Consider the following 25,523-nt stretch of genomic DNA (forward strand, 5'->3'; position numbering starts at 1 on the left):
GGTCTTCTCTAAAATGCAGTTTGCAGATTTCTTTGTATTCAATCGTAGCAGCTTAGCGGTTAAGGCATTGGACTTTGCATCCGCAGGTCATGAGTTTAAATCCCAGTTGCTCTGGATAATGGTGTTTGACAAATGCTTTTAATCTAAGTGTATCAGTATTTTTTTTTTTTTTATCGTCGCTGGAAAGTTTTTCTAGGCACCTTAGAAAACGTGTCTGTTTCTCTGGGAAACAATTTCTGGTTCTCAAATGAAATAAAATATTATTCGTCACATGCTGTACACATTCATATAAAGTACGACATGTAGCGAAATGCTTTTTACGACTGTCCGGTACTGAAAAATGTACATGTAAATAGATATAGAATATTACAAATCCATGTCCATGGTGTTCTTTTGTCTGACAATTGGTCGGTTGGAGGACGTTGAGACGTAGAACGTTGCTTTCTTCAGAGACATACAACTTTCAATTTCTCTGTAACTCTGAAGCTTTTTTTTTTTATATATATATTGAAGTATGTTTATACCTCAGTAATCAAATCTACACTTTAGTATTGGGACACCTGAGTTTTCCAGCCATATGTGGTTGCAGAAACTGTTACCACAAAGTTCAAGGTGCACAACTTGCATAACTTTGGATGTGGTGGCATGAAATTGTCTCTTTACTTGAACTTTGTAGCCAGATTTGTTCCAGCATGATTATTCCCCTGTGTCAGATTCATAAAGATCTGCTTTACATGGTTTGGAGTTGAAGATCTCCTGCTATAGAGCGCCAACCCTACATCCTTTCGGCTGAATTAGAACGCTGACTGCATCCCAGACCGTCTCACCTCACCTACCTGACTTTACTACCACCCTTGTGTATAGGGATCTCAAAAATCTCTGAGAAATCTAGTGGAAATTCTTACAGCCGCAAACAAGGACTCACAAGTGTGGAGTGGGATGTTCACAAAGCACATACCATTCTTATGTTTGGGTGTCCACAAACTTTTGTCTATACAGTGTAAATGAAAATGTAATCAAATAAGCATGTATAATACATGTATATTATGGGATGCCTGAATCTTTGCACAGTAGTGTAAATGTAGACATGGCCTGAGTCATTAATATTCATAAATCAAAACCTAGACATTGGCTAATATTAATTAACTTCTCGTCAAAGACGGCGGGATTTTGAAAAGCAATACAAGCATATCTTAATTGAAATCTTTTGTTGCTGTTGCAGTCCTGAGCAGGAACACGCTCCTTATTTAATGCTATAAAAAACATGGGAAGCACGAGCGTGCTGTCACACTGACCTGTGTGTGTGTGTGTGTGTGTGTGTGTGTGTGTGTGTGTGTGTGTGTGTACTCATTTTTCTCAATGAGCTGCAAGAAGGACAATCTGATGAGCTTCACACTCTGATTATGTTGAGTTTGGAGTGTGGAGGGCGCACATTTCTGTAACCATTTTTATTAAAAATATACATAAATAAATATAAAAGAGGCAAAATTGAAATCTTCAACGCAGCACAAATTTATTCATTTAAGTCCTTTCTTTACTCAAATATAAAAAAAAAAAATGAACTTCAACAAATTTTTTTTAGCGCTATACATTTGTTTTACTAACGCGCCAAATCCACCAAAATCCATCATGGTGCACACGTCCGGCAATTAAAACCATCCTTGTGGAAACATAGCAAAAGTTCAGTTTAAAACGATATTAATACTTTAAAACATTACTTTAAAACATTAGCTTCACTAATAATCATTTTGCATAATAAATGTAATATATTTGCATAAATCAATTTGTTCATGCCCATGTTGATTAGAGTATTAAACAATTTAAAATTATTAATTATAATGTGGGGGATTCAGTTTTTTTAATTATCTTGCATCCTTATACTACAATAATTTTTTTTTTTTTAATTCTCATTCATTTACACTCAGTACCCAATAATGACAAAGTGAAAACTGAATTCTAGAAATTTCTGTACAATAAAAAAATCCCATCTTCATAAGTATTCAGACTCTTTGCAAAAACACTTGAAAATGAGCTCGAGTGCCTCCTATTTCTCTTAATCATTACTGAGATGTTTCTACACCTTGACTGGAGTCAACCTATGGAAAGATTTATTGATTGGACAATGAAGAGAGAGAGAGAGAGAGAGAGAGAGAGAGAGAGAGATTTCAGTTTATAAAGCAATAAAACAGGAACATCCTGAATTCTTACTCTGGTATATTGCAATGATGTCACTGTTCAGATTGTATTTATTTTTATATTTGCAGTTTTTATTATTTATTTTTTTTGTTTGTTTGTTGATTTAATTGTATTTAATTTTTTTATTATTTTTTTCCACATCCTTTTTAACTGATGCTTCAGCAGTACTGTGTATAAAGAATCGCACCAATAAAGTACAGTAATCCCCCGTTTATCGCGGTGGTTACGGTCCAAACCCGCCCGCGATAAATCTTTCTATTTGTTTGTTTGTTTGTTATTTCATTTCATTTATTTTACTCCCCAGTTCTTTTTAATTAACTGATGCTTTGGCAATATTGTGTATAAAGAATCACACCAATAAAGAAAAAAAACAAAGAAGAATGAGTAAGAGAATGAGAGAGAGAGAGAGAGAGAGAGAGAGAGAGAGAGAGAGAGAGAGAGACAGAGAGAGAGAGAGACAGAGAGAGAGAGAGAGAGAGACAAAGAGAGAGAGAGAGAAGAGAGAGAGAGAGAGAGAGAGAGAGATATTTCAGTTTATAAAGCAATAAAACAGGAACATCCTGCTTTTTACAGGTTTGCATTTATAGAACTAATAGAAAAATGGACACACCACTGTACTCGTGTCATACGCTCACTCACACTCCTATTCTTTCCTTGATCAACCACACACACACACACACACACACACACACCCTCTCTCTTTTCCATCAGCCCCGTATTCGAACCCGCATTACGAGGACAGAGATTATGACTATGGCCGTTCTAATTATGCTTTTTAGATGGTGGTTAATTATTTCCTTAATCTGAAACGGTTTTAATGGACTCTGCTCTCTCACTAAGCGGCAGCCTTTTTGCTAAACGCTTCATTTGACATCACAAAAAAAAAAAAAAAAAGGAAAAAAAGTTGACGGTTCTGACAAATTGAGCGGTAAATTTGGCGGATGTGAGGTCCAATTAGCAGCAGCGAGTCGAGGAAAGCGAGTGACAACATCTCACAGACTGTGTGTTGTGGTTTTCGTGTAAGAGAAAGAGAGAGAAAGAGAGAGAGAGAGAGAGAGAGAGAGAGAGTATTTATGTATTTCATGTACAGATGCAGTATTTGCATAAAACCAGGTGACAAAATCTACACATCCTCATGGCCAGATCATATGTTGCCCTGCATGTAGGTCACATTGAAGGGCAGTGTGTGTGTGTGTGTGTGTGTGTGTGTGTGTGTGTGTGTGTGTGTAAGGCTGCAACCCCCTCCCCTTCCCCCTCACATGTGCTTCTCACTGTGTTGTTAATGAACTTGGCGACCCTCCTCATGCCTCCGTGGGTCTCCAGGTCTTGGGGTCTCACCTGGAGGAGAGTGACGGCTGCGAATCCCTCCTCCTCCACCCACGCCAAGCACATTACCAGCCCCATCTGGTGCCCGGTACCACATGCCAGGGGCAGACGTGTGCTCGGCCAGGGCAAGGTCGTGTTATTGGCTCTGTTTATGCTGTGGCCCGGTGTTGCTGCATAAAAAACACCGGAGGTGGAGGATTGTCGGAGTGAGCAGGGGAGAGAAAAGTAGTTCAGATTAGGACAGAGTATTATTATATTATTATATTATTTATTTATTTGTATTATTATTATTATTATTATTATTATTATTATTATTATTATTATTATTATTATTATTATTACTATTATTAGTATTTGTTTATTTTATTATTATTATTATTATTATTATTATTATTATTATTATTATTATTATTTATTATTGATTTAATTATTATTATTATTATTATTATTATTATTATTATTACTACACTATACCATGTTTCCAATGAACTCACAGAGGTCTGATAGTGCGGTTCCATAAACTTGTGGGGTTACAGTAAGTCCTACATCTCAGTAATAACTCGTCTATTTCACGCTCGGTCCTTCAGTGGTGTCCTACCAGAACCAGTCCACCTCCAAATACAATTATTCTGACACCACGGCTAGAAAAACATCAATATTCTAGAGAAACGCAGTAGAACCGATCGCTGCATCACAGACAGGAATCTCATACAGTGAGAGTGAATGTTATTACTAAATGCATTGTTATGGTCACTTTTCAAATCATAGCTTTCAGTGTTTATCTTCATATTTGCTCCTTATACAGTAATATTTGTAATATATATTGCACTTTTGCACACTACCATGATACTGTCAGTCATTGTGGAATAGAATACAGCGATTGAATCCACACGGATATAATTGAGCTTGTGCAGTTTGCTACAGTTGCGGTGGGGAGCTCTGACTAGTGCGCTCTCTGACCATCCAATCAGAGGACATAAAAATGCTGACATTATTGTACACCTGCCAGATGGCTTCAGTGATGCCAACTCACAATCTGATTGGTTAAAGCAAAAGCTGCATTGTCAAGTATTAACATTACCAGCAACCCACAGTGCTGAAGGCTGAAATCTAATTGGATTGAAACTCCAGTGTCTACAGAAATTCCTTGCAGCACTGCACCTAAAATACATATTCATGGAAAACATACATTAGAATGTAAGTCAGTGATTCTGTTAATGTTTAGGCCAGAAGAGTAGACCTTGCTGGCCCTGATGGCTCTCCACTGCTACATCCTATATTATTGCATCTTGATTGCAGTGTGTTGATTGTGAACAAGTTGCGTCCGAATCCATGTTTCCCAGCATGCACCTCTCTCAGACACAGCGAGAAATTTCTATTCTGTTACCCGTCTGAATAAGACTGAGATCATAGACATGAGTAAAAACTCCTCTCAATCTCATGCTGTCTGTCTCTCTCTTTCTCACTCTCTCTACCTCTGTCTATCTTTCTTCATCACTGTCTTTAAATTTCTCACTCCTCACTCTGTTCGATTGTTTATCTAACTTCCTGCCGTTGTCTCTTTTTCCATCAGTCTATCTGCCAGCCTGTTTCTCTTTCTCTCTCTTTTTTCCTGCCTATACAGTATTTCTGTCTATCTTCATATCCTGTTGATACATAACCTGGTATGTTGTTTTATCTATCTATCTATCTATCTATCTATCTATCTATCTATCTATCATCTATCTATCTATCTATCTATCTATCTATCTATCTATCTATCTATCTATCTATCTATCTATCTATCTATCTATCTATCTATCGTAATTTCCGGACTATAAAGCGCACCCATATATAAGCCGCACCCACTGAATTTTACAAATATTTTTATTTTTAACATAAATAAGCCGCACCTGTCTATAAGCCGCAGGTGTCTACACTAATGTACTTTACACAGGCTTTAATGAAAGACACGTTACACACAGTGTAACAGGTGAAATATGTTGTGCTTCCTTTAGGAGCATAGCGGTATTTTGGGAATAGCCTGGCACTGCATTTTTTCCGGTATTACTGCGTGTGTGTAAGACCGAGGATTATGTCCTTATTATTTTCTGAAGCTCATTTCTAAGTTTCTTTGACTAACACGTAACGCTGTTGCCAAGAATAATAAAAAAGCAGGAGTTTTAGAAACCTGTCTGTGCTTATATGATTTCTGTTGCAACTGGAGTTAGCGAGCTCTCCCTTCACCCTGACTCAACACGTTACAACGGCTTGTATCTAAACAGTAGCCTACCAAGAAAGTCATAGTTCACTGTCTTTCTCCTTCCTTTCACAAATATTTCTCTCGGGAGTTTATCTTTTGGCATCGTTGTGCGTTTAAAAATCACCCGATGTAAGTTTTTTCTCCCGAAGCCGTGCAGCTCAGAACACAGGTGAGGTGCGTTTTTTTGTTCCGTTCGGAAATTTCATTGGTCTAATGTTATGGGGTTCAGTTTTTTGGCTTGAAGTTTGTGAAACCGGGAAAAACCCAGGAAAAATTCATAAATTAGCCGCTTCGTTGTTTAAGCCGCGGGGTTCAAAACGTAGGAAAAAAGTAGCAGGTTATAGTCTGAAAAATATGGTATCTATCTATCTATCTATCTATCTGTCTGTCTATCTGTCTGTCTGTCTGTCTGTCTGTCTGTCTGTCTGTCTGTCTGTCTGTATTTTATCATGTTTGTCTGTTCTGCTCTTTTTGTTTAGGAGCCCTTCTCTTTTTTTGCTGTGTGTTTCCCATCACTGTCTGGAAGAATAATGTAATGGGGCAAAGAGGAAGTCCTGATTGTGTGTGTGTTTGTGTGTGTGTGTGTGTGTGTGTGTGTGTGTGTGTGTGTGTGCGCAGCAGGTAGAATGAAGAGCATGTTGGTGTAAAGCAGAGCGAATCCTTCACTGATTAATAAATGTGGGTTGAAAAACACAAAAAGGAGCTGATTTTAATTTAAGGATTGTCTCTAAGCTTGATTCAGTCATTTGTGTGGGTTTTTTTCCTGCTTTTTTTTTTACCTCTTTCTTGATGTTCTTCTGTATTAAAAACTCTTCCCACTTTCATTGTCTTGCTTCTCAAAATGTATCAAGTCAAAAAATAGGTTTGGTTAGTTGGTTGTACATGTGTATTTTTTACTTTTTTGTTTGTTTGGTTGTAATTGTATATTTTACTTCGTTTCTTTGGTTATTTGGTCGGTCAGTCTGTTGTAATTGTGTATTTTAGTTGGTTGGTTAGTTGTTTGTTTGTGTATTTTACTTCTTTGTTTGTTTGGTTGGTTGGTTGTTGTAATTGTGTTTTTAGTTGGTTGGTTGTGTATTTTATTTGTTTGTTTTGATTGGTTGATGCATTTTATTTGCTTATTTGGTTGTAATTGTGTATTTCATTTGGTTGGATGACTGGTTGGTTTGTTGTTTGGTTGGTTATAATTGTGTATTTTAGTTATATAAGTAGGTTGGTTATTTTGTGTTTTTACTTGTTTTGTTTATTGGTTGGTTTATAACTGAGCTTTTCTTTGCTTTAATGTTTTTTTTTGTAATTGTGTATTTCAGTTGTTGATTTGTATGTTTGGTTGGTTGGTTGTAGTAGTCTATTGTAGCTGTTTGCTTTTTGTTTGTTTGTAAATATTTTGGTTGGTTGCTTAGTTGTTTGAAATTGTGTATTTTGTATGGTTTGCTGGTTAGATGGTGGAGGTTGGCAGGTTGTTTGGCTTGTTTGCTTGTTTTAAGGTGTATGTAGGCCAAGGCCATGAGACGCTGAGTTGAGGTGTGTACTTTCTTTCTGAGCTTAATTATTGCACATGATTTATAAATCGTTTCTGTACATATTGACTTGTAGGTCAGGATACGATGCTTGTGAACAGTAACATGAAATGGGCACATTTTCAAACAGGAAATGGTAACTAACCTGTGGTAGAAAAAGAAGAAATGGTGGGCTTTAGACTTCACTGGATTTGTCTGATTTTAATTAAGTTAAAATTAATTTGCATGGAATTGGGAATGCTTAAGTTTAAACTTGGTATTAAGTTTAAGAAATTGCATTTTGGTCCTTGCTAGCGTGAATGTGAAGAACAACCACCTCTATTTTGACATATAAATTAATAAATGAATAAGCAAACAAAGTGTATAAATCAAGGAGAGACCCCTGTCTGAGAAGATGAATTAGGAATTAACAGTTGATGCTCACTTAGAGGAAGTAGCACAGCTGGAAAGCTAATCGATATCTCACCATTGTTCACTGCTGTGTACTGTATTAGCAGATAATGAGAAATGATGTGTCTGGAATTAAACAGCAACCGAAAAAACAGCTGACTTTGGTGCTTCTGTACCGATCAGGACACCTGAAATAGCCGATCACACCACATGCCGCTGCCCGTAATTGAAATGGCGGTGATGCGTTATTCCAAGAGGACGAGTGAAAGATGGCCAAAATTAAATGCAATCAGAGATAGTTATGATTAAATAGAAAGAAAGTGAGAGAGAGAAAGAAAGAGGATAAAAGAGATACCAAGTAAATTCTCCACCGATCTTTTATACACCTTTGGAAGGATCAATAGTGGGATTAAACACACCCAGAGAATTGTGGACTTTTTTTCTAGCAAGTCTTGTGATCCTGGGTTTCCTAGTTTCTAATTCCTTTAAACATCTAAAAACATGGCACGAGACACTGCCTGAAGCAAGACTTTACCATGTCCCATTGCACCAAAAAGCTATACAAATATTTATTTTTTTGTAAAACACCGACAAACAACACATGAGTCACAAACCTCATAGAATCAGGATGGTTTTAAGAGGACGCTCGACGAGGGAAGTCTGTTCATTCAATAATGATCAAAGTAGCACGCTTGGATGTTTGATATATTTTGAATGAAGCCATGTAATAGCACTTCTTAGAAGAAGCAGGTTGAAGGGAAAATGTTTTTAAAGGCTGGGATCAGGACAGGGCTCGGACGCATGGACATTTCAGTCCAACCAATGTAGAGCTTTGGGTGTGAAAGTCTGATCAATGACTTCTGCTACAGACTCTGTCTTAACCACCCCAAAAAAATGATCTGAAACTTAAAACATAAAATGTATTCTTATATTAACATATAAAGCTGTATTTAAACTTGATAGCTAGCTAGATAGCATCCTGTACAGCATTTATAACACAATTTTAGCTCAAACCATGTCAAGAACAGGAAATTCCTCCAGACATGGTGCACTACAGCTTCTTTGACCCACACGTGGCTGTTGATCAGTTTCAAGTGGTTTTAGAGTTTAGATTTGACTAGAAAAGTACCTTTGCTCAGTATGATGGGGGAAAAAAATATGCAAAAAATGGAAACTAAATGATAAACTAATGGCATGATTGTGCCTGGACTTTCTTGGTAAAAGATCATCACTGTTTTTGCGATACATTGCTTTGTGTTGTCTCTGAACACCATAAGAGAGAGAAATACTGCACAGGCATGCCATCTCATGACTCATTGTAATGAGGGTGAGTTTCGATCGACCCTGAGCTAATCTGATTTAAACACACTGCGAGCAGCGTGGCCTTGGCTCCCAGCCCCGGCGGAACGATTGAGATGAAGACAGGCTCTCTATTAACACGGCCGAAAGAAAGATAGCAGACATTGTTGTCCTGTCTGCTTGCTGAGATAATACATTAAGAACAGGGATCCAATGGTGAGGTGCAGGTTTTTAGTCATTGTGTGACTAATATATAGGCATAAACATGTATATAAATTTTAGGCAGCAGGGGAATATTTTGTCCTCGAAGTTGATGTGTTAGAAGCAGGAAAAAATGGGCTTGATTGTGCTTTTGAGGAAGGAACGTTTATGCTCAGATGTAGCAGGTTGCTCTGGAAGTCTGCGAAAAGCTATAGATGCATTCAAATGTAAAAAGCTTATGACGAAAACCTGAATAGCAACTAAACTTGGTGACTTGAGCATTTATACTGAAGATGTATGAGTCAGTGAGGTGGATGTGGGGGTCATGCACTTTAGCTATGCGGCTTAAACATTGTACAAGTGATACACATCCAAAAACATACTTTTAAACTAAGAAGTACCCAGCTAGAGCTAAGGAGTATGAGTTTACTTAGTTGGAATATGAGCTAGCTACAGTAGGTCTCCATTTATGAAACAAATTTGATCAAATTAGCTTAGGAAATCAGCTTATACGCTTAACATCTTTTCATTTTCAACAAAAAGTCATTGCTCTTTTTTGACCTGTATATGTTGTGGGAAATACATATTCATTCTTTTGTGTTTCACTTGAGTTCACTTGAGTTAGCACTTGATCTGATCAGGGTTCAGGTGGATCCAGAATCTATCCTGGAATCCATCTTTTTTTTTTCCTTGGAGAGAGTGGGAGAGGAAATAGATTTTTAGGTAAAATAAGAAAAAGTGCAAGTAAAATGAACTTGCTAGCTTCAATACACTATTAGCTATCCCAAGTACACTGATAGCTATGTAAAATTAAAGCCTTAGCAATGTTGCTCTCCAATTTTTGTTAATTTATTTTTTATTATTATTATTTTTTTACGATATGCATGTATGTTAAAAAAAAATTTAATAAATCTTGCATTCATTACTTTTCCATTAAAAAAAAAAAGTTTGGGTATATAACATGAAATACAATCAAATGTATTAAGGAAACCATTTTCTGTCTTGACCTTCACTGGTCTCTGGAAAAAAAAGATTTATAGGGCAATGCTTATAAAAGTCATTGTCGTTTGTTGTATGATTAGTAGATTTGCGATATTGTGTACATTCCAGTTACAGTAACCGAATCGCTCTGTCTTTCTCTGTATTATAATTAACCCCCCGTCTCTCTCGTTTCTCTCCTGCATTCCCTTTTTACTCTACTAAGCAACAAACAACACAAGAAAGCCGATTGCACTATGTCCCCTGAGGACTCGCTTACATACGTCGTCTGTTTCGAATTGAAATAACCCCCGTCTTATTTCCACCCCACGCTCTGACTGCCGGCTGTCATTATTGGTGACTCGTCCATTTTCCGCTGCCTAATTGTCTATAAAAATTGCAAAGCAGACCATGATTTATATTATGGAATATTGCGGAAAAAATACTGTTTACGGAGGCATACCGGTGTATTCTGGAAGAGCACATAGACATGCAGTAAATTCATTCTTTTGCTTACTTAGTAGCATGTTATTGGGAGGTGGTAGCTACCACATTATCTGTGTAAAGCTGCTTTGAGACCATACACATTGTTTAAAGCAAATAAAAATGTATTGAATTGAATTTAAATTGAATCACTGGCACATCCAAAGATCCGAGGGCCAAAGGGGTTAAGGCATTGGACTTTGGATCCAAAGGTTGTGAGTTGAAATCCTCATCGCTGATTAGTTCTACGAATGAGCTAAATGTAAATTTTTCTGAAAAAAGGAGTCTACCAAATGCTGTAAATGTTTTTTTTTTTTTTTTTTTGTTACTTAAAAGTGACCAACTAAGTGCCAAACGCTACATGCTGGTTTGCAGCGTTATAACTAAATTCTGCATTTGTCTAGACGTGTGTTTTTGTTTCTGTCTTTAAACTGTCTCATCATTAGTTCTGCATCACATGTAATATCCCCGCCCCTGCCTTGTCATTGGTTGTGTTTACGTCTTTCTATTCGCAGGGTTATCCACCATTTTGCGGCAATTAACAAGTCAGCTACATTCTACGTACGTTTTATGGCTTTCCCATGTTTCTCGGTATTGTTTTGTGTTGATTTCCACATTGCCCTTGCAGTGATGTTAGCCAAGCAACTGCAGGAGGTGGTAGCTTAGTGGTGAAGGCTATGGGTTACTGATCGGAAGGTTGGGGGTTTAAACCCTGCTATCGCCAAGCTGCCACTCTTGCAACCCCTTTGCAAGGCCATTACCCTCTGTGCTCTGGTGGTGCTGTATCGTGGGTGACCCCATGCTAAGGCTCCAGCTTCTTACTTTGCTGCAATATGCAAAGAAAGCTTTTTACCGTCCTATAAAAGTATAAAGCACCTTTCTATTTTTCTTCGCTCAGTCTTGCGCTGTTCAGCGTTTTCGAGTTCGCCTGCTGTTTTAAATTTGTTTGGCTAATACAAAATGGCTTTGTTTCCTTCTCTCTCTCTCTAACCCTCCCTCCCTCCATCATTCAATCCTCCTTCTTATCCCGGATTACAGTTGCTTGCTGAGGAAAGATTTAGTATGGGAGAGAAAATGGGAGTGTGCTCAAGAGGCGTGAAAGCCACCTCGAACAGGCCACTCGGTAATAAGAGTCTGATTAGCATTTCTCCTTGAATCGCTGATGAGTATCTCAGGACGAGAGCTTCTCCGAGCAGGGAGAGGGCCGTAACTCTGCTGCTAAAGCATTATCATTTCATTAATCAAGCCTAACCAGGAGTCGAGCTAGTCTGGCTTTGAACAAGAGCCCATAGTCTCAAAAGGCTTCGGTTAAGCTATAACAGGAGTTCAGAATTTCAACCAAACACAGGTCCATGAATAAAAACGGTTTCAGATGCTTTAATCGAGCTCATTTACTTCAGAGTGAAGCAAGATGGAGAACAGAATGGAACAGATTTTAAAGCTTGCTTATACAGTGAGAAAATAAGTATTTGAACACCCTGCTATTTTGCAAATTCTCCCACTTAGAAATTATGGAGGGGTCCGAAATTGTCATCGTAGGTGCATGTCCACTGTGAGAGACATAATCTAAATAATTAAATAATTAAATCTAAATAATTTTTAACTATTTATTTGTATGATAGAGCTGCAAATAAGTATTTGAACACCTGAGAAAGTCAATGTTAATATTTGGTACAGTAGCCTTTGTTTGCAATTACAGAGGTCAAACATTTCCTGTAGTTTTTCACCAGGTTTGCACACACTGCAGGAGGGATTTTGGCCCTCTCCTCCACACAGATCTTCTCTAGATTCTCCAAAGATTCTCTATTGGGTTTAGGTCTGAGACTGGCTAGGCCACGCCAGAACCTTGATATGCTTCTTACAGAGCCACTCCTTGGTTATTCTGGCTGTGTGCTTTGGGTCATTGTCATGTTGGAAGACCCAGCCTCGACCCATCTTTAGTGCTCTAACTGAGGGAAGGTGGTTGTTCCCCAAAATCTCGCAATACATGGCCCTGGTCATCCTCTTCTTAATACAGTGCAGTCGCCTGTCCCATGTGCAGAAAAACACCCCAAAGATGATGCTACCACCCCATGCTTCACAGTAGGGATGGTGTTTTTGGGATGGTACTCATCATTCTTCTTCCTCCAAACACGTTTAGTGGAATTATGAACCAAAAATACTATTTTGGTCTCATCTGACCACATGACTTTCTCCCATGACTCCTCTGGATCATCCAAATGGTCATTGGCAAACTTAAGACGTGCCTGGACATGTGCTGGTTTAAGCAGGGGAACCTTCCGTGCCATGCATGATTTCAAACAATGACGTCTTAGTGTATTACCAGCAGTAACCTTGGAAACGGTGGTCCCAGCTCTTTTCAGGTCATTGACCAGCTCCTCCCGTGTAGTTCTGGGATGATTTCCCACCTTCCTTAGGATCATTAAGACCCCAGGAGGTGAGATCTTGCATGGAGCCCCAGTCCGAGGGAGATTGACAATCATGTTTAGCTTCTTCCATTTTCTAATGATTGCTCCAACAGTGGACCTTTTTTCACCAAGCTGCTTGGCAATTTCCCTGTAGCCCTTTCCAGCCTTGTGGAGGTGTACAATTTTGTCTCTAGTGTCTTTGGACAGCTTTTTGGTCTTGGCCATGTTAGTAGTTGGATTCTTAGTGATTGTATGGGGCGGACAGGTGTCTTTATGCAGCTAACGACCTCAAACAGGTGCATCTAATTTAGGATAATAAATGTAGTGGAGGTGGACATTTTAAAGGCAGACTAACAGGTCTTTGAGGGTCAGAATTCTAGCTGATAGACAGGTGTTCAAATACTTATTTGCAGCTGTATCATACAAATAAATAGTTTAAAAATCATACATTGTGATTTCTGGATTTTTTTTTTTAGATTATGTCTCTCACAGTGGACATGCACCTATGATGACAATTTAAGACCCATCCATGATTTCTAAGGGGAGAACTTGCAAAATAGCAGGGTGTTCAAATACTTGTTTTTCCTCACTGTAAGCCTGTGTTTATGGGTAATGTCTGGAATTGAAGTATGAATGAAGCACAAACTTCCTGGTTAGCGGCTAACACTAGCACTATAAATTCCTTACCGTATTCATGCATATGCAACATAGGTACGGCAATAATTTTTTTTTTTTATACCCCTGGCATTGTTGTGTATGTTTAATAATAATGCTAATAATAAAAAATGAGTACATTGTTATATTATTTACTACAATAATTATATTATGATAAACATAATAGTAAAATAATGATAATTATCTATCTATCTATCTATCTATCTATCTATCTATCTATCTATCTATCTATCTATCTATCTATCTATCTATCTAATCTAAAATTGTTCTTATACTCACTCGATCTTCATTTACTAAATATGGAAAATCAGTAAATACAAACAATTTAGAGACGTAATACAGACAATTACCCAAACCATTACAGCTGCCTGTTGGTGTAGTCACTTTCAAATCATAATTTTTTAAATGGCACACATGCAGTATTATACAGTACGTACACACTGGTATCGATCCTGACCAGCAGCTTTAGGAATTCACTGTCGTGCATGATGAGACACTCTGGGAATTTCTTTTTCATTAAGAATTCCCACAGCGCTACAAAACTGCTGCATCCCCAAAGAGTGAACAGGAAACCATCTGAGATAAGGCATCTGTTCTGTGGCCCGCACAGTCCACACAAGTTCTGGATTTGTCCAAATTTAACACACCTGATTCAGTTCATCAGATAATTGTCAGGCTGATAATGGATTTGTAGAACAAAGTCATTGCCAAGGAATGTGAACACAAATAAGGAGATGGAAGCATTTCCACATGCTCCTTATTTGATTAAAGCACGATCTTGTAGATACGTTTACAAAATCCATATGACAATCCATTAAATTCAGGTGCACCCGGAGAGAATCGTCTGCAAAAAAAAACAACGGTAGCCCTCGCAGCCCCAGATGTTTGGGGAATATTGCACATATGGGCACAAGTAGCATTATTTTTCAAATGACCAGTTCAAACAGCTACCTTTAACTTTACATTTGTAAATCTTCACTCCAGCTTTCAGAGAGTAAAAAAAAAAATAGTAGGAATAATATGAATAATATATACAAAAGTTTGTGGACACCTGAAAAAGATCATTTTGGATTCACTCTGTTATTTTCTGTTATAATACCCTCCACTCTTCTGGGAGAATGTTCCACTAGATAGTGAAGATTTCAGCTCCAACAGTAAAGTCAGTTGCTAATAATAATAATAATAATAATAATAAAGTGGCATAATGTCTAGATGAATTATACATAGTCTAGACAATATATAGTGTGTATATATATATATATATATATATATATATATATATATATATATATATATATATATATATATATATATTAATTATGAGTATAATTACAGTAATTACAGTCCCTGGTGGTCTAGTGGTTAGGATGCGGCGCTCTCACCGCTGCGGCCCGGGTTTGATCCCCGGTCAGGGAACCAACCCCAGCCACTCTAAGTGCCGGCCCCAAGCCCGGATAAATGGGGAGGGTTGCGTTAGGAAGGGCATCGAGCGTAAAAACATGTGCCAAATCAAACATGCGGATGATCCGCTGTTGCGACCCCTAATGGGAGAAGCCGAAATAAAGTTTAATTACAGTAATTACAGTCCAAATCCATCCTCAAAAATTCTTGAGTTGCTTAGTATCTTCATGGATCTTTAGTTTTGTTATGTGTTTGTTATTTTGTTCAGGCTTCTATTAAATAGACAGTTTTGACAATTTTCTTGAGAATAGAAAGAATACAATTTAGTTTTTTTATTTATTTTTCTTGTAATCTGAAGCAGTCTCTGGCAAAATAATTTCCTTTGGGATTAATAAAGTTTTTTCTTATCTTTTCCTATTTTATCTTATCTTAATTTATCTCATCTCATCTAATCTTATCTAATCTTAACTATGCTATTAAAGGTTTAGTTGTTTTCAGCTAATTAAAGCACATAAAAACACAAATAAATTAGTCTCAGTAACTGCAACAAACACTACTGGATCTTCTCCAGAAGCTGTGGTGGTTAATTTTTATTATGTTTCTATTGATATATTTTACAGTGAGAGTTTGACAATGAGGTAGCTGCTAGCCTGAGAGTTAGATGAAACCCTTTGGCCTGGATTCTTTTTATTAATTTTTTATGATTTTCTAGCGAATAAAGATCATGCCTCAGTTGATGTGTGTTGTTTGTTGAAAGCTATTTATCCAAATACAAATTAAAAACGAATAATCCAGGAATGAGATATAAAGTATCTGATGTGTGTATCCTGTTACCATTGTCCCGCAAGGCAACTCTTATTCAGAGGTGCCAATATATACAAACTAATTTATACCTGAAAACTATGCATTTTCTTAAAAAATAATAAATACATTTAATAATTTAAATCTTTAATTTTCTGTGCAATTATTTTTTTTATATATAAGAAAATGTAGAATAATCTTTATTTTTTTTTTTATTTATTTTGCTTTTTATTTCCATTTAACTTAAAAAAAAAAATGTGCAACTGGAAGCTTCTGGTGAACATACTTGACAAAAAAGCTACTAGGGGCCTTGCTCAAGGGCCCAGTGGTGAAAGCTTAGTGGTCCTGTGATTTTTTTTAACACATTACCCTCTGATAGAAAGTCCAACATCTGACCCACTGAGTTTTTCATTTTCAATGGTTGTTATATTTGTTATAATGATATAAACCAGGATTTGAACTTGTGACCTTTTGATTCAGAGTCTAATGCCTTATAGACTGAGCTACCACCTCCTCATAATAGTCAAATCATAATAGGGGGAACTTTTTATAAACTAGCAGCAATCAATGTACAAGGAAAATCAGTGTCTCATCAATATTCACCATGGTTTAAGTGGTAAGATCTTCTTGAAAGCAATGTTGTTGAAAGAGACTGTGACTTTCAAAGTATCCTCATACTGTGATTAGATCAGGACACTCCTCCAAGTTCCCTCTCAGCTTGCTCACCTTCAGAAGAAGAAGAAAAAAATGTAACTTGCTTATACAAACTTAAAATGAACATCCGAGATTGCTCAGCTTTCCTCTTATAGTATGGATCATGGTCCTTGTGTTGAGAGAGAGAGAGAGCGAGAGAGAGAGAGAAAAGTTTTTTCCTCTCCAACCACATTACAATTCAAATTTCATCCATCCTGCATCTCAAGGGCACTCGAACGCCTCAGTCAGAGCCAATTTTTCACAAAAGCAGAACTCGCTGGCGAAAGGCCTCCATGCTGCGGATCACACTTAAATCAATTACATGCATTGTTTGCTCCTCTAGAAAATCAATGCGTTGCGTTCTTGTCGTTCGGAGAGATATGTGTCCGTGCGCGAGAATCGCCTGAGCGAGAAAGACTCGATCCACCTTTCCCCATCAACAATCTTGATTAATTATCACAACAGTGCAGGGATTTCTTGCTGGATCATTGAGTTAGATGCTCTGGTAGAGACATTTAAACTGACAGACTGACTGATTCCCATTGCTAAGATTTACATGTGCAGGAGACCTGACAGTTAGCCTGTACACTTCCTTGTTGCTTTGGGGAGTTACTATCAAGCGTACATCATTTGCATATATACATGGATCAGGCATAACATTATGACTATCTGCCTAATATTGTGTTGGTCCCCCTTTTGCTGCTAAAACAGTTCTGATCCATCGATCATCAACAGCATTAACTTCTTCAGCAGTTTGAGCTACAGGAGCTCGTCTGTTCGATCGGACCAGCCTTCACTCCCCACCTGCATCAGTGAGCCTCGACCGTCCATGACCCTGTCACTGGTTCACCACTGTTCCTTCCTTAAAGCACTTTTAATAGATACTGACCACTGCAGTCCAGGAACATTCTACAAGAGCTGCAGTTTTGAAGATGCTCTGACCCAGTCGTCTAGCCAACCCAATTTAGCCATCAAACTCAAATACTTACACTTGCCTATTATTCCTGCATCAACTTTGAGGAAAGAATTTACACTTGCTGACTGAAATATCCCACCCACCAGAAAGTGCCATGTTGAAAAGATAATCAGTGTTATTCACTTCAACGCTCATAATGGTATAATGTCATAATGTTATGGCTGATCGGTGTATATCTTTAGTATTTGTAAAATAAGAATTAATGGTACATAGCTGGACCTTTTTCTTTGTATGCATCCATAAAAGCTACTTAATGTACATCATACTGTATAATTCTTCCAACTCTTCCAATTCCTAGGTAAAGCTATACATTGCGTCCCCTCAATAATACAAACCTTATAACAAAACAGTTTGGTATCATTATTTCTGATGGTGTAAATCAATGTGTCCAGTCTTATATGCAGAATAAAATTCCAGTCAAGAAGTTCACTGAAAGCCAGGTTGGAACCAGGTTGAATCGGGGGGGGTTTCTGCTTAAAAAAAGTTAAGACCTAGAGCCACCATTTTCCCCTTTTCTTAAATAAATTTTGGTCGCTTTCGTGAAAGTTGTTTCTGTGTACTGTGTGTGATAGAAAATAAAAGTATTATCTAATAAATTTTTACAGAAATATCAATACTTTCCACTTCTCCCATTTTTAAAACAGGCTCGTTACTTTTTTTTTTATTTATTTAATGAAATGAAAAATGTCTTCTCATTGGACACCATTTTCAGCCCATCGACTTATTTCCTGTCATTACACGGCTTTTTCAACCTTCTACTGGTGTATAATTTCCTGGTTCTCACACATGATGGATATAGGCTAGATTACGAAGCTAACAATTAGCAAGGCAGAAGACAACAAGAAGTATGGCTAACGTGGTTTAAGGTCATGTCACTAAACCCCTCAAGTTGGCAGTTATTAAGCCCCTTGTTAATAAACCTAATTTGGATCCAAACAAGCTATCAAATTACAGACCCATTTTAAATCTTCCGTTTATGTCTAAGATTTCAGAAAAGATTGTATCTGCCCAGTTCTACTCCTTCTTAAAAGAAAACAATATATTTGATATTCTCTGAGTTTCAGTCAGGTTTTAGGCCCCATCATAGGAAAAACTGCACAAGTTAAAATCACAAATTACCTGTTTTTAGCTTCAGGCCAAGGCTACATCTCTCTGTTAGTTTTACTAGATCTTAGTGCTACATTCAACACTATAGGTCATGACTTTCTCCTGGATCGCTTATAGAATTACATTGGCATTCAGGGACAGGCATTAAGTTGGTTTAAATTCTTCCTGTCTTGTTTTTTGTAGACTTAAATGGAGAGCTATCCAGGATAATGCATGTAAATTAAGGGGTGCCACAAGGTTCAGTTCTAAGACCCCTGCTTTTCACAATATACATGCTTCCCCTTAGGAAATATTATTAGAAGGCATGGGTTTAGCTTCCACTGTTATGCTGATGATATCCAGCTGTATATCAATGTTCAAGAAAATAAAGGAATAGAGGAATAATAATAATAAAGGAAAATAAAGCAAAGTCCACTTAAGGTGGTAGAGCATTCTTACATTTAGCTCCTTAACTTTGGAAAAGCCTTCCTGACAGTGTTTAGTACGGTGGCCGAGAAGTGCAAAACACATTAACAAATCAGAAAACGAATTAACAAATTAGAAAACGCTAACAAATCTTTCATCAAAACTTTGAATCTAGCTTAAAGTAGCTTTGAATTAATTCCATTTTCTCCTAGCTTGCCAATGTTTACTTCTGTTATTTTCTTATATGTAAAGGTGCTCTAAATAAAAAATATTTTAAAGTAAACTGAGAACTTTACACATGTACAAGAAACAAAGTTATAAGATTTCATACTTCCTGTATATCTTGAATGACAGGTGTCTCATCCAATGATCGTTAAGTTTCCATTCACAAACTATACCTACCTTTTCCGCTTTGTCTGAATGTTTGTTGTGTTCGCGGATTTGTTTTTGTTTTTTATTTTGTTTTTAGCGAGGTCTACACAGAACACATAACATATTATATCCTTGTGCTTCAGTACATCTGATCAAACACACATTATCAACTTGTGCTTGTTAATATTATGAACAGCAGCTAAGCTAATAAGACAGAGGGAGTCAGTGATGTAAACATGACTGAGAACAGAGACATTCCTAATCACCTGATCATCATCATCTTTTCTCTGCTTGTGTTCTATACGTGGATGTTCAGCCTGGATACAATCATTAGATAACAATATGTATTTGAATTCATATATTAATATGATGTTCGGTTACCAGTGTGACACTAAAACAGGTTGTAATAATGACTACGTTTTTTACTGAAGTACATGTCAGAGCCCAAACTTCTTTACTTTATCTTGAGTGAAAAAGTGCAGTCAGAACTTCAACTTTCACCAGCGTCTTTTAAAACATGAGTATCTGTACTTGAGTGAAGGATTTGCGTACTTAAGCGCAAGGGTTCTGGAGAAACGTTGTCTCATTTCACTGTGTACTGCATTTGCTATATATGTTTGGAATGATGATAAAAGCAAGTGTGTCCTGTGTGTCCTTCACCTTCACAGGGCATGATGTATCTGGAAGAGCGGAGGCTAGTGCACCGAGATCTGGCAGCCAGGAACGTGCTGGTCAAATCCCCCAACCACATCAAGATCACAGACTTCGGCTTGGCGCGGCTGTTGGACGCAGATGAAAAGGAATACAATGCGGACGGGGGGAAGGTCAGAGCATCTTGCGACTCCTGTCTGCCTTGTTTGTTGGTGCGCATGTTGTTTCTAATTTGGCTCCTCAGCGACTCGGGAGTTAGCAGGTGCGCTCTGTTTCTGACAGCGAAAACAAGTTAATCCGATGTTGTTTGGAAGTAATCGAGAGATGCGGCATGCTTAATATGCATCCCTTGATGGTCTCTTGGTTTTAGAAACACCGGCTGGTATGACAGGTTAATTTACAGCACTCGCTACATAATCAACTTGTAAATTAGCTGTCCCACAAGAGCCCGGGTTCCTCTTATCCATATTCAAACACTCGTTCTGCACTCCTCAACTCCCTCAGTTATTTTCGTCCTGCCTCGCTTTTTTATTATTATTATTATTATTTTAAACACCAGAGTAAAACAGTGCAAGCTTGCCCATGTCTGTTCCGAACCCTGTATTGACCAGATGATTGTGGGGAATGGGTGCACCTACACCATGCTGCTTTCGTGTAATTGGAAACTGCTCTCTATCTCTCTCTCTGGCTTCTTACTCCCCCATGTAACAATCAATTCTGCCTCAGAGTGAATCAAACCTTTCTATTTAGCGCTAACCAGCTGTAATGCGGAGCCCTACATGTTTACACTCTCTTGAGGAAAACGCTTTAAAACCTCTACCAAAGCTGAACTGATGGCAGACAAGTACAACATGTTTCCTATTTAAAAAAAGTCTGGGTTTAACAGTTTGATTTGGCTTTGGGTTTAATTAAGAGCTGTGTAAACATCAAGGATTAACAGGATAGTTGGCGCACGGTGTCTCTTTATGACATACGGTACGTAATATGGTAATACAATATTACAGTATGTAAACCATTGCATGTATTTGATTTGATTTGAGAGAGAAACACAAGACATTAGAGTTTTTTAAAAAGGATATGAGGCTTATTTTTCTGTCAAAGCACCAAAATCTATATATTACATGTAGGCCATATACACCAATCAGACGTAACGTTATGACATTATAACATTATGAATAACACTGATTATCACTTCATCATGGCACCTTCTAGTGAGTGGACTTTATTAGGCAGCATGTGAACATTTTGTCATCAAATTTGACGTGTTAGAAGCAGAAAAAATGGGCGAGCGTAAGGATTTGAGCGAGTTTGACGAGGACTTGCAGCGACTTGTTAGCTAACTAGATTTTTTTGCACGACCCAACATCGCAAGTCTACAAAGATTGCTTGAGTAGATCCACGATAGTGTTCAACCACACAAAAAACAATAGCTAGCATTTAAATAAAACTAATAAGAACTTGATAGACCACTTTCATGTGGTGTATGATACGAAAGTCCAAATTCGTAAAGACATTTATAAAATATGGCAGTCAATAAATTGTGCTAAAAGTATCAATTCTAGCACTGCTTGCACAAGTTGGCATATAATTAAAATGCTATTACAATATACCTAAATAGTTTTACAAATATAGGTTCTTTCCTGGAATTTTGACCACCACATTAGATCAGATTAGATTTGATTAGACTTTGAAATTTAGTTAGCATCTATATAGAAGTGCAAATAGCAATGTATATAATAAAATATAATTATATATAATACAAATAAAAAAGTTACAATTCTAGATAAACCATCTTGGTCACCATATTGGTTCCGGTGAAACTAGTAGTGTCAAGTATCCAAAAATCTTCATGATGCTACCTACCATGCTTCACTCAGGGTTAGTTTGGTTTCTACCAAAGATATAGTTTTTTTCAGCACTTTAAAGTTTTGCAGAGAATCCTAAGAAAGTTTCTGTGACTCTTCAAACAAACTCAAAATAAATACAAATACAAATCAGCAGATTTTTTTTTCCATCCTCAGAAAAGTCACATCTTGTGGATAGAAAACCCGTTCCTAAGTACCCATAATGCTGTGTTTCATCCGTTGCTATTTCGCTAAATATGGATCCCATTACTTTCCAGATGCCTATTAAATGGATGGCTTTGGAGTGTATTCACTACAGGAAGTTCACTCACCAGAGCGATGTCTGGAGCTACGGTAAGTATCTTAAACATCGGCTATCATCATCATCTGCCGTATGTTTACAGCGTAAACAAGTCAAGCAAATGAAGGTCAAAAGCCATTAGAACCTCCATGAAGGCAAATTTATATGTACACTGAGCAGCTGCTTTTAGTGTATAGTCTAATGTATTTAGTGTAATGTAATAGCTCTATTTTATATATGCAACTTTCTTCTTTCATTCCCTAAGTGTGTGTGTGTGTGTGTGTGTGTGTGTGTGTGTTTTCTACTTTTGCTATGACATTACACACTGCATAATATTACAAATGTGTCCCGTTTGACCCGTAAGATTCGATTGTATAAAATAGCATGGTATCATTCTGTTACTAGGGTATTTTAAAAAATGGTCAGAGGTTAGATTTAGTCACAAATCAATTCAGTTTGATTGAATTCAAATTGAATTCAACTCAAATTCACTTAAATTCAATTGCATTTGTGTAGCACTTCAACAATGAACATAGTCTCAAAGCAGCTTTGAAGTTCTATGGCTCAGGTTCAAGCCCACAGTTTGCATGAACGGTTTTTACATTCACGTTTTTTTTCTTTCAGGAGTGACAATTTGGGAGCTTATGACGTTCGGTGGAAAGCCGTACGACGGAATTCCTACACGTGAGATTCCTGACCTGCTGGAAAAAGGCGAACGACTCCCTCAGCCTCCCATCTGCACCATCGACGTCTACATGGTCATGGTGAAATGTGCGTTATCGCCTTTACTCACTTTTTTTCTTTTTCTCAGATGTCTCTGGGATGTTTCAGCTACTTTCAAATCCCAAGAAAACACACACACACACACACACACACACACACACACACACAGAGCTAAAAAATAAACCAGTGGAATATAATGTATTTCTAATGCGCTATACAAAAGTCCTAGGCGTTTGTTGATCACATGGCACTAATGCGATGAAAAAGAAACCATGGAGAACCTGTAGCTTAACCACACAAACACATACACTTGCTTACTCATCATACACTACTAAGGTCATCACAGTAACCTCTAGCTCACAGTTTATGTCTCTCACATCCCCACATCAGTCACACACCATTGCCGGGCTCCATAAAAATCTGCTGCATGATCATATTCTGCATGATGAGACGCTTTAGTGTTCACTCTTCATTTTATTTTATATATACACACACATATATATATATATATATATATATATATATATATATATATATATATATATATATATATATATCCTGCCAGGCTTAGGTTACTGTAACGCCAAATTAGTAGTTAGTATTGAATTTGAGTGTGGACTAATAGTTGATTTTTTTGGAGTAATATGTATTTCTGAACCTTCAAAAATGAGTTTATTAGATGGACTGTGCAGGACATTTTAGAAACAAGGTCAGAGAGAATTGATTGAGATGATTTGTTCATGATCAGAGGAGGGACATGGGCATATCTGTAGAGGAATTGAGGAAGTGAGGAAGTGGTTAAGGTGCTGGGTTACTGTTCAAGCCCCGGTATCACCAAGCTGCCACTCTTGGGCCCTTTCGCAAGGCTCCAGGGGCGCTGTATCATGGCTGACCCTGTGCTCTGATCCCATCTTCCGAGCAAGCTGGGATATGCGAAGAACAAATTTCACTGTGCTGTAATGTATATGTGATAAATTAATGTCTATTGTATTAAAGACATGCAGATATGGAGATCTGTTGGGGCAACCAGAAGAAGAAAGAGAAAAAGAAGTGTATTTGTGTAATAAATAAAAATTCTCCACCCAGTATTCATTTTCGAAATCATGTTGGGTCACTTTGCAATTTAAGTGAGAGTTAGAGGAAGATTTAATGACACGTTTCTGTGAAATTGGAGTTTAAAATGCAGCACTGTCATACATTCTATTTAAAATGTAATACTTATGTAATTTGTAACGATAATTCTTTATTTGAAAACATTTAAAAACATTCCGAAATCAAATTCATTTTGTGATAAATGTAATCGTATCAGTTTTACTTTAAGGTTAGGATTGGATGTTAGGTTGAACATTAGATTGCAATTAAATGAATAGAGGAGATGAATAAATAAGACTTAACTGTTGAGAAAATTCTTCTTTCGGCTGCTCCCGTTAGGGGTCGCCACAGCGGCTCATCCGTCTCCATACCCCCTGTCCTCTACATCTGTTAAACATCTGTTAAAACTCTTTTAAACCAACTACCTGCATGTCTTCCCTCACCACATCCATAAACCTCCTCCTTGGTCTTCCTCTTTTCCTTCTTCCTAGTGGCTCCATCCTCAGCATTCTCCTACTGATATACCCCATGTCCCTCCTCTGCACATGTCCAAACCATCTCAATCTCACCTCCCTCACCTTGTCTCCAAAACGTCCTACATGTGCGTCCCTCTAATAAACTCATTTTAATCCTGTCCATCCTCCTCACTTCCAACAAAAATCTCAACATCTTCAGCTCTGCTACCTCCAGCTCCATCTCCTGTCTTTTACTCAAAATTAAAAAACAACATATACAGACCTGGCTGCAAAAATTTAACAGAATTTACTATAAACTATGAAAAAAAATGTGTATAATTGATTACAAAAAATGAATATATATATATATACAGGGAGTGCAGAATTATTAGGCAAGTTGTATTTTTGAGGATTAATTTTATTTGAGGATTTAATTTGAACAACAACCATGTTCTCAATGAACACAAAAAACTCATTAATATCAAAGCTGAATATTTTTGGAAGTAGTTTTTAGTTTTAGCTATTTTAGGGGGATATCTGTGTGTGCAGGTGACTATTACTGTGCATAATTATTAGGCAACTTAACAAAAAACAAATTCATACCCATTTCAATTATTTATTTTTACCAGTGAAACCAATATAACATCTCAACATTCACAAATATACATGTCTGACATTCAAAACCAAACAAAAACAAATCAGTGACCAATATAGCCACCTTTCTTTGCAAGGACACTCAAAAGCCTGCCATCCATGGATTCTGTCAGTGTTTTGATCTGTTCACCATCAACATTGCGTGCAGCAGCAACCACAGCCTCCCAGACACTGTTCAGAGAGGTGTACTGTTTTCCTCCTTGTAAATCGCACATTTGATGATGGACCACAGGTTCTCAATGGGGTTCTGTTCAAGCCCCGGTATCACCAAGCTGCCACTCTTGGGCCCTTTCGCAAGGCTCCAGGGCGCTGTATCATGGCTGACCCTGT

At 37.5% G+C, this 25,523-nt stretch overlaps 1 protein-coding gene across 1 annotated transcript in view; it reads left to right on the forward strand.

Moving 5' to 3' along the window:
* Window positions 1-25,523, forward strand: part of LOC124383122 (receptor tyrosine-protein kinase erbB-4-like) — a 415,468-nt gene that overhangs the window by 365,306 nt on the left and 24,639 nt on the right. Inside the window, exons 21-23 of the mRNA XM_046845511.1 lie at window positions 20,142-20,297; window positions 22,247-22,322; window positions 22,894-23,040. Of these exons, the coding sequence (XP_046701467.1) occupies window positions 20,142-20,297; window positions 22,247-22,322; window positions 22,894-23,040 (379 nt within the window). The remainder of the gene's footprint in view (window positions 1-20,141; window positions 20,298-22,246; window positions 22,323-22,893; window positions 23,041-25,523) is intronic.

The sequence above is a fragment of the Silurus meridionalis genome, chromosome 3 (assembly GCF_014805685.1).
Source record: "Silurus meridionalis isolate SWU-2019-XX chromosome 3, ASM1480568v1, whole genome shotgun sequence".
NCBI classification, from domain to species: Eukaryota; Metazoa; Chordata; class Actinopteri; order Siluriformes; family Siluridae; genus Silurus; species Silurus meridionalis.